Source organism: Pelobates fuscus, chromosome 3, assembly GCF_036172605.1.
Source record: "Pelobates fuscus isolate aPelFus1 chromosome 3, aPelFus1.pri, whole genome shotgun sequence".
Lineage (NCBI taxonomy): Eukaryota > Metazoa > Chordata > Amphibia > Anura > Pelobatidae > Pelobates > Pelobates fuscus.
Genome location: NC_086319.1, coordinates 352,341,212 through 352,352,317, shown reverse-complemented (window position 1 = coordinate 352,352,317; position 11,106 = coordinate 352,341,212). Strand labels below are relative to the sequence as shown.

The window sequence follows — 11,106 nt, the reverse complement described above, 5'->3', positions numbered from 1 at the left end:
ATGTTTATTTGATTGTACAAGAAATATTTCTTTATCTTTTTTTCTAGGTGTGGAGAGTTAAGCCCTTTAAATAAAGGAAATAAAACAATCCTTATTGCTAATTCCTGTATCTCCTGTGTGCTCTCCATCTGTCTTTGTGTCACTCCCATCTTGAGACCCGACACTTTCTTTATGGAAGATATAAAGTATATAAAGTCACCTGCCCAGCACAAGGCTCTGCAGAGACATCAGACTGACCTACACTCTGAATCAGGTAAAGACACACTACTATGAATACATCAAGTTGGGATGATAAAGATGTGAACAAAGTGGGTTTAACTGAGCAGTAGTGTCTGGTGGAAAAGATGTTCTTAAAGGGACACTATAGGCACCAGACCACTTGAGCTCATTGAAGTGCTCTGGGCGCAGTGCCCCAGGTCCATTAACCCTGCAAAGGTAATTATATTTATTGCAGTTTTAATAAACTGTAATCATAACCTTTTAAAGGGTTAACTTCACCTCCAGTGGCTGTCTAGCAGATAGAGGGACATTCAGGTTGTTGGGTAACTTTTGGTCGCCTGTTATGCATGAGCACATTCAGCTTCACCTGACATCCCATAGGAAAGTATTATACGATGCTTTCCTATGGGGCAAGTCCTAATTCAAGCACAGTCAGTGGGCATAGGAGAAGCATAGACGGAGCCTGAACCAGCACTGAGGGACATTGATGCTGGAATCAGGTAAGTGACAGAAGGGTATTCTGCACCACAAGGGGGTGCCAGGACCACAACTAAGGATCAGGCAGTAATTTGATTATGCTGTAATGATCTGCACTGCTGGTGAAGAAAAAGGCTAAATAAATAAAATGATAAGAAAGTAGTTTTTGTAGAACTGTAGCAATATAACATTTATTAGACTGTATTGTGTAAGTAAGTCACAGAAGAGTTGGCTGGCAAGAGAAAATACCCGAAACTGTAGTATTTTACACGAATGGATTTAAACAAGATATTTTAATAAATTCTTGTTTTTGTGATGTTCTTGAAGTAATGTCTACTAACCTTGGGAAGCACTGAGACCCAATAATCTACAATGATACAAAGCATTGTACTGTGTTCTGGATATTTCAGTATTAATCATTAGTAGTAATGATATTGTTTCCTGATGTTTCCCCCAGGATGCAGAGTTTTTCTTCCTTCTGTGTTGTCCTGCTGGGCTGTACGATCCTCGGAGTGCAGCAATCAGAAGGTGAGTGATGAGACAGGTTTACACTTGACTAGAGTGATCGTGAGCTGTATCTGACTCTTTAAAACACTGGAGATGGGCTTATTGTAACACACACAATGACAGCTTGAAGCTGGGTATATTTGTTTAGCATTCGCCAGCCTCACTGCTCAAAGGACTCAAAATGATTCATTCACTCCAGCAAGGAAGTTAAAGGAACACTCCAAACACCTACTTCAGGTGTTAATTGCCAGTTCAAGCAGGCTTTTTATATAAAAGCGCCAATTTCAAGAGAAATCAGCACTTTCATATATCCTCTTAATAACACCTCTTGATTGTCTGGCAGACAGATGGAAGGGTTTCTCTATGAGAAGCATTTGTGGTGGCTCATGGCCATTGTCACACGTGTTGCATCCCAAAGCATTTCTATGAGAGGTAATTAATTGGACACCAGTAATGATGAATACACAGGAGACGTAAAGCTGCAGCAGATTAGAACTGGAATAAGGGTGGGCTTAATTTATTTTAACTCTTTCAATGACAAAAAGGGGGGACAGAGCAAATCTATATAAAACAAACCGCTTATTAAAATATATATAGTAAAAAATGAAGTAAAAAATAAATATATATAAAATTTATTTATTTTTTAATTAAACTGTTCCTTGTAGGTACTTTAACAACTTAATCTTATTGAAGTTGTTATAGTGTCTGCAGTTCTCTATGAGGAGCATTGGATTGGCCCATCATCCTGGAGATATGCCTCCAGGATGACGCAACCTCATGAGGAGGTTGCAGCATTGCCAAGGAAAACTTGGTGCAGGAGAAAGTATGAGTTATTTAATTCATTTTATGTACAGGGGGGGGGGGCTGACATGATGTCTAACTCGCGACCTGTCGATGGGGTGATTGAAAAGTGATCTTTGCACCTGCCTTGGCCTGCACTCCCTGTTTCGCTGGCAGCTTGTGGCTCCATAAGGGAACAGCATGCAGTGACTACCCAGCGATCAGTCTGACTCAATGTGCGCGCCGCCGGAGAGTGAGAGGCTCCTCTCCCTTGCTGTGACAGGTAAAACAGCATGTTGGGGGGCATCTATCCATAGGAGACATGAATGGAAGAGGTAGGAAGGGAGATATGGGGCAGGGGAGATATAAATGGAAGGTAGGTAAGGGAGCTATGAATGGAATAGGGGGGAGGGTGCTATAAATGGAATGGGGGGGAGGATGTTATGAATGGAATGGGGGGAGGATGTTATGAATGGAATGGGGGGGAGGATGCTATGAATGGAATGGGGGGAGGATGCTATGAATGGAATGGGGGGAGGATGCTATGAATGGAATGGGGGAGGGAGCTATGAATGGAATGAGGGGGAGGGAGCTATGAATGGAATGAGGGGGAGGGAGCTATGAATGGAAGGGGGAAGGAAATATGAACGGAAGGTGGGGGAGGGAACTATGAATGGAATGGGGGGAGGGAGCTATGAATGGAAGGTGGGGGAGGGAAATGTGAATGGGATGTGGGGGAGGGAATTATGAATGGGATGTGGGGGAGGGAAATAGGAATGGGAGATGGGGAGGGTAATATGAATAGGAGGTAGGGGAGGGAGCTATGTATGGATGGAATGGGTTGGGAGGGAGACGTGGGGGAAGAGATTTGGGGGAGAGACATGTATGGAAGGGGAGGGAGACGTGGGGGGTAGAGATATGGATGGGAGAGGGGAAAGGGAGACATGGATGTCAGATATGGATGGAACGGGGGGATAGATATGGATGGAAGGGGGAAGAGAGACATGGATGGAAGAGAGGTAGAGGCTAGCGGAGTGGAGTGTGCAGCCACACCTTACCTTGCCTGGAGATGGCAGAGGGACTAGGGAGCGAGTGCAGCAGACAGTGTGGCTACCTACCTGGCTGAGACTGTAGTTTGCAGAGGGACTGAGCGAGCGAGCGGAGTAGACACTTCAGACAGTGGCATTACTACTGAGATTGTCAGTAACTTGAAGTGAAGCTTTTGAGGGAATTCTAAATATTTACCCAGGATTACATATTGTTTGCAATGATACAAGTCATTTTAGTTTGTGTTGGTCTAGGTCGAACTCTAAGCTGATCTATGACCCTTTAGCTGAACACAAACCTCCTTGTTCGTGCTGTGAATTGTCCAGTCAAAAACATTGTGGCACACTGATTACATTTGAAAGTTTTAAAAATATACATGAATATAGATTTTTAGAAGCAAGTGAAACATTATTACATAATACAATACTGGATCTTGTACAAATCGTATGGACAAAATAAAATGCTCAAATAGGGCTGGCAAAGGTCCCAGAATGTGCTTCTCTTATTCTTGTTTATTCCTGTGGAGCTTTTATTTCTTCGTCTAATCTCACACAGCAGATTGCTGACACTGATAATATCTTCTAAAGTACACTGTGTGTACCTGCATGTAAGAAGGGGCTAAATTAACATTTTGTAAAAGTAAGTATGTAGGGAGGGAGCCTGTATAAGTCTCAGCCGGGGAGGAGCATCTAGGGCTGACAAGAAAGAAAGAGATTTAGGGAATTGAGCAGTGAGACTGTACTGTCATGATTTATAGAACAAAACTACTTCATTAAAGGAACATGCATCACTTTCAGACAATTGTGTCATTTAAAGGATTTAGCTTTGAATGAGACAGCTGCCTCACTCTCCAGGCTGAAAAAGCAGGGTACATATGAGGTTATTTTCACATTACCTGCTTTTTCTTTCTGATGCTTTCCACACCCACAGCAGGGGTGATGTTATTCTAACCAATCAGTGTCCTATCCCTAGGAATGTTGGAAATGTGCATTGGGCATGCATGACAGATTTACACATGTGCAGTTGGAAAATATCTTGCAACATCCTCACAAAGGGAGAAGAGGGAGTCTGATCAGTGTGATAACGCAGAGCATGCTCCAGTCTCTGGTTTTACTTTCCAATGATGCCCTGTATCTGACATTAGTCTACAGGTCTGAAACCAGGGTCTTACTGGGAACTAAAAGCAGCCCTGGAAAAAAATTCTATACCAACCCAATAATGCATCGTGCCAGCATAGTGTGCTGATATAGAGGTGAAAAAGGCAACTTAATATTAACTTATTACTCCTAAGTGAAAGAAAGCACCCGTAGGCTTCAAAAAAAAAAAAAAAAAAGTGCAGATTTATTTTAAGCAGGCGTATCTTTGCAGATAATCAATGTTTCAGTCCAACTACCTTGACATATTAAGGAACGTTTGGTAATGGGACTGAAATGGTGAATGTATGTAGGGCACAACTGTAAAAAATGACGTTATCTTGTTTTTTTTTTAAAGTCCTATGAGTGCGCTTTTCACTTTAAATATGTTATTGTGCAGGAGTGTGCACCTAGTACCAAAATGTGCTCATTACATATATGTTACATATTAATGACATTTCTGTGTGTATTACGCATATATAAATGTACATTAATATGTGTAAATATTATAGGAATAATGATATATATATAACTAATACACCCATTAATATACATGTCTATATATATATTATATATATTACTGTTAGAATCACATCAATTACAATGTCTAAAGGTACATTGTGTTAGCAAGATTGCTAGGACAATGTATATATTGGAAGGAAAATCTATTTAATAAGAGCTCTTTCTCTCACTTGTCAATTAGGTCTTCGGCATAAACTCCCGTCCCGAAGAACTGAGTTACAGGGAGAACAAGAGACACATGTGAAAATGCATCCCCTACCAAACACACAAACAAAATGCATCTTCTCTTGTTTTTCTCTTAACCCCCTTTTGAATTTCTTGCTGCTTTTTGTGTTGCTTGTTCCCTCTTGTGACTCCCCTCGTGTATCTTTTACTTCATTCCAGTCCCTGTGTGTCTCTTTTTACCATTTTCTAGCCCTCTGTATGTCTTTCTCCGCTTCAGAAGCCTCTCTGTTTGTCTGTTCCACCAGACCCTCTGTGTGTCTCTTTCTACCTCCAACCCCTCTGCCCCCCCCCCCAGTGCCTCTCTATATTTCTTTCTCCCCCTCACTGCTCATCTGTGTCATTATCACCGCTCTCCTTCTCACTCTCTCTTTTTCCACTCCCCCTCCCTCTGTGTCTCTATCTTCCCCTTTGCCTCTTTCTTCCCCCTTTCCCTGTGTCTCTCTCTCCCCACATCTCTCTTCCCCCTCTGTCTCTTTCTCCCTCTTTCCCTGTCATCTCTCTTTCCTCCTGTCTCTTAACTTCCCCTCCCTCTGTGTCTCTCTTCCCCATGTATCTTTCTCCCCCTCCCCTTGTGTCCCCCTCCCCCTGTGTCTCTACTCCCCCTATGTCTATTTCTCCCTCCTTTGTCTCTCTATCCCCCCTCTGTCTTTCTCCCCCCTTTGTCTCTCTCTTCCCCCTCTGTGTCTCTCTCTATTCTCCCACTGTCTCTTTCTTCACTCTTCCCCTGTGTGTCTCTATCCCTCCTCTGTCTCTTATTTCCTCATCTGTCTCTTTCTCCCCCCTTCATTACCCCACAAGGCTGACCTTGCCTAGAGCCCTCTGTCTCTCTATCATGCAGCATTTGTCACACATCCACCACACACACACACACACATCAAACAGACAAACTGCATCCACTACACAACCACACACATCATCCACTACACAACCATAAACATCATCCACTACACAACCATACACATCATCCACTACACAACCACACACATAATCCACTACACAACCATACACATCATCCACTACACAACCATACACATCATCCACTACACAACCACACACATCATCCACTACACAACCACACACATCATCCACTACACAACCACACACATCATCCATTACATAAACACACAAACTGCATCCACTACACAACCATACACATAATCCACTACATAAACACACAAACTGCATCCATTACACAACCACACACATCATCCACTACATAAACACACAAACTGCATCCACTACACAACCATACACATCATCCACTACACAACCATACACATCATCCACTACACAACCATACCCATCGTCCACTACACAACCATACACATCATCCACTACACAACCATACACATCGTCCACTACATAAACACACAAACTGCATCCACTACACAACCATACACATCATCCACCACATAAACACACAAACTGCATCCACTACACAACCATACACATCATCCACTACACAAATACACAAACTGCATCCACTACACAACCATACACATCATCCAACACATACACTGCATCCACTACACAACCACAAACATCATCCACTACACAACCACACTAACTGCATCCACTACACAACCACACTAACTGCATCCACCACACAACCATACACATCATCCACTACACAAAAACACTGCATCCACTACACAAACACACACTGCATTCACTACACACATAATCCACTACACACACAGCATCCACTACACAAACACACACACACTACATCCACTATACACACACTACTTCTACTACACAAACACATACTCTGCATTCACTATTCACATACTACATCCAGTACACAAACACACACTCTGCATTCACTATACACACAATACATCCACTATACACACACTCTGTCCACTACACAAACATACAATCTGAATACACTATAAACAGCGTATCCACTTTACTCACGCACTTTGTATCCACTACACACATTCTATAGCCACTATACACACACAAACAAATTCAGTACACACACACTTCATCCTTGTGGGTGGACTTAAGATGGGCCCTGTGGGTGGATTTGGGGGCGGGTCATGTGGGCGGACTTGGGGCAGGTCATGTGGACTGACTTGGCGGCGGGCCCTGGGGGGAAAAATACCCATTTTTTTCTCGTCAGGGGCCCCAAAATTTCTGGTGGCAGCCCTGACTGTCAGTATTAGCGAGTGCCGCCGGACCAGCTAGATGGCCGCCCGGCCCGGGGCACCACCATGAGTTCTATGAGATGCGGCCACAGGCCGCAAGTTAACTATGGAACGCGGCCAGCCCCCTCAGAGTGTACCACCGGACTGGTCAACCCAGTGGCACCTACATGCGGCCTGCGGCGTTACTGGAAGCGGCCGCATGGGCTTCCTAACTATAGGTGAGGCCCTCAGGTGCGCTGCCCACTGGGAAATTTCCCGGTATCCCAGTGGGCCAGTCTAAAACTGAATATTGGTGGGTAAGAGGGAGGGAGGGAGGGGGGGGACTGAAAAAACTTCCCAGGGTAAGAGGTGTGCCCAGTAATGCAATCTGACCTAGTTTATAGTAGGTTTAGAAATAATTATTACATACTTTTGTCTTGCTTTATTTTGGTTTAAATTTTGATGTGAAAGTGTTTGCTTTCTGGTTTTGATATATTGACCATTTAAACTGCTGCGGCTTGTGTACATAAAATAGAAACGTACATATTATTTTTTTCTTAAATCATTTATTATATAATACATGATTTAATTAATACCTGTCATTAAAATTAAGAAGATTACTGCTTGTCGGTGTACTTTTAGTATTATACATGTATTCATACGTGTATATATAAAAACATATAAAACTTATATGTATTATTCCAGCTGCCCCTCGCTCGTCTTGTCCCCCGGGATGGTTTTTCTACAAAGCAAACTGTTATGGATATTTTCGATTCCGACTGACCTGGTCTGAAGCTGAGGTAAGATATTTTGAATACAGAAGAAGGAAAAAAGGGGAGGAAATGCTAAATAAAAACCATATATAAATCTTACTCCTAAATCAAATGATAAGTGTAATTTAGGTAAAATACCACATGACTGGATTTATTATATTGCATTTAATCAAAGATGATAAAGGGTATATGTAATATTTAAAATTGATATGCTACTTTTTTGAATAGTGTTCGAACGCAGGGCTAAATTTTGTGTGTTTGTGTTTTTGTATTAAAAAGCCATGTTACAGTGGTGCCGCCCACCAATCTTAATGCTATTAAGGGTTAATAAATGTGTAGGGGTTCAGAAAAATACCCATTTTTTTCTCGTCAGAGACTTTGCCTTTTAGCTGAAAACTGCAAGGTAATTTAGATAATTTGCTAGTGTTGGATTCACCTGGTTTCAAGTGGTTTGCCTTGATGTGGCAGGTGAGCTTACAATTTAATGGCCACTGGCGTGAAACTAAAAAACCTCCAATTATTTAAATGTGCTTAGAGATTTGGGATAATGTTCATGTAACTTTCTTTTGTATTTGTTCTATGTTACTTTTCTGATTTTAACATTATAAAATTGTCCATCAAGTCCCGAGGATTACCTTTCTGTTTTTACAAACATTTTTTTAAAGTTTTTATTAAGTTTATGTAGGCACTATTTTACTATTACAATCCTGTTACTTGGGCTATGTTTTGTTAAGCTTTAAAGGGTTGTCTGCCATAACAAATACATCTTGATCTTAAATGACAGAGAATCAAGTTTCATCTATTCATAGTGACTAGCAGAATTTCTACCAAATATCTATTTTGCTAACATCAGAGATTGAAAAATAGCCCTTTTACCCTCCCCTCAGTCAATTTAGTCTGTGCTGATTGGCTCAAAGATAAGAAGGCTGTGCTTTGCAGGTCTGTTATCAGAGAAATCCTTCTCTGGGTGTCCTTCTTGCTTTCCATCAGCCTAAGGGAAAGCAATGCCTGCAAGAGGAAGGAGGAGGGGATGGCTGCTGTGTGAGAGCAGCACTAGCAGCATGGAGAGAAAGAGCCAGACTGATTTATTGCAACAGCTTTGGACAGGCAATCTGAGAATAGAGAGAATAAGATACATTTTGTTTACATAACATGAAGTTGGGGACTTTTGACCTGTTATGGGAAGCAATTCTGAAGAAATACTTATTTGTATAACATTATTAGTATTAGTATTATTGGCATTTATATAGCGCCAGATTACTCGGCAGCACTTTGCAATATTGTAAAGGGAGAAATTTAACAATTTAGAAATCATTACAGGAACAATAGGTCAATGAGAAATAAAAAAATAAATACTTTTGCCAATTCTTGCAAAAACCACAACCAAGTCTCAATAAATACAGCCTTTGTAGAGAAGGCTCATAATATTAGAGCTTAATAATGAAACTTTCTTTCTCTTTCAGTTTGAGTGTGCTAGTTATGGACATGGTGCCCATTTGGCCTCAGTTATGGATGAGTCAGAGGCTTCAATCATCGCAAGTCATGTTTCTGCTTATTCACCCAATGTAGATGTTTGGATCGGACTCCATGATCCTGAGCAGGTAAGAGAGTGATGCTCACAAAGCTGGCTACAGAAACTAATAGTCTCCTTACCACATCCCATCATCCACAGTTCCATAATTTGCTTATCTCCCACAATAACACTACTCATGTCCATGAAGTGCTCAATTACAGCAGCTTTTTTTCAATTATTAGACAATTATCATTATTCTCAACCAGGCTATGCAGGCCACAGGAAACCTGCTCCCCAAACCTAGGTCCTCTATAACTTTTACTACACCTAAACCTTAACCACAAGCGAAAACAATGACAGCATTTTTAAGTCAACATTTAAACTTCAACAAATCAAGTCCTGTAAAAACTTTCTCTGTGGTGCATATGTAACATGCTTACAAACCTGACTTAAATCACGTATGTCACAAACCTTCTACAGAGTTATTCACTAAAGTGAATATTCAAGGTGTATTCAAAGTCAATTTTAAATTTAAGGTGAAAATAGCCGAACTGGGGGAATTCTCTGTCAGCTGTGAAAGTTTGGGTAATTCATTGTCAGCTGTAAACGTTCAGCTCCTCTGCCCTTAATTTTTAACTTTGAATTTTTACTTTAGTAAATATTCCTGATAGTTTCTCAAAGCAGCTTTATTGTTTCATTAGTCATTTAAGTTTTTAGGATCCCCTCAAATTGGCAGGCTGTATTTGAACCATTTTCATGAGTTGCTCTGCATTGACAGGGGATCTTAAAGACTAAGCAGAAGACCAGGAGATGAAGATCATTATGATTAAAGAAAAATCAGTCTCTTTTAATATTGAGTGTTTTCAATGGCTTTAGTCAGGGCCAGTTTTGACAAAACTCTGAATCCCCAATTGCTTACAGATAATCGTCGACAAGTGCTTGTCATGCACACAAATTAGCATTTTCTTTTTTTCTATATAGTAACTCCTTTTAATAATATTCATAAAGATATGAATAGAGAAATGTAATTCCTGAATCACTTATGTGTCCTCCAAATCAAGGACCAATCAACAAAGAACTTGATATATTGATTAGTGGAATTAAGACGTAAACCTGGTCTTGGCTATAGCCCACTGCCACTTATATTCATGAGTGGACTCTCACAGCTACATTATTCTTTACTTCTTTTTTTTTTTGTTTTTTGTTTTTCTTAGAACCGGCGTTGGAAGTGGAATGATGGCTCTATGTACAACTTTAGGGCTTGGCAAAACGGAGAACCCAATAACCAAGGGAACGTGGAGTATTGTGTAGAGTTGCTTATAGGATCCAGTGAGTATAAAGTCCTTCAGATATACAATTCTCTATGTATGTAGACACTATCAGCGTAATAACATATTATGTGCATAGTGAAAATTGTATCTAGCCAGTTGCAAATATGGAAAGAGATACTCGTTCATTTTATTGTAATTCTTTTTTTGTTCAGAGTTTCTAAAGTGGAATGATGCTCCATGCAAGATAGAAAACCACTTTGTGTGCAAATACAAACCGTAAGAGCTTCGTACATCCCAGGGAGACAGCAGACAGATGGGGCGAATATTTATCAATCCGAACTGTGGAATTCTGAATAAATCACTCTTACAGAATAATTGTTTTTCATTGATCAGTATGGTAACTTTGGGGTTGGATTGTAAATATGTGTGGGTGAATTGATGTGTGGGTGTCTTCATAACAATGTATTATATTGTTCACAAACATTCATACTCAGGCAGAAAAAAAAA

At 40.7% G+C, this 11,106-nt stretch overlaps 1 protein-coding gene across 1 annotated transcript; it reads left to right on the top strand.

Moving 5' to 3' along the window:
* Positions 1–209: 209 nt before the first annotated feature.
* Positions 210–10,974, top strand: LOC134603317 (regenerating islet-derived protein 4-like). The gene is made up of 6 exons (XM_063449174.1): positions 210–253; positions 1,154–1,224; positions 7,748–7,842; positions 9,279–9,416; positions 10,543–10,657; positions 10,812–10,974. Exons 2-6 carry the CDS (start codon positions 1,155–1,157, stop codon positions 10,877–10,879), a joined length of 486 nt encoding a protein of 161 aa, XP_063305244.1. The 5' UTR covers positions 210–253; position 1,154; the 3' UTR covers positions 10,880–10,974.
* The last annotated feature ends 132 nt before the right edge of the window (positions 10,975–11,106 follow it).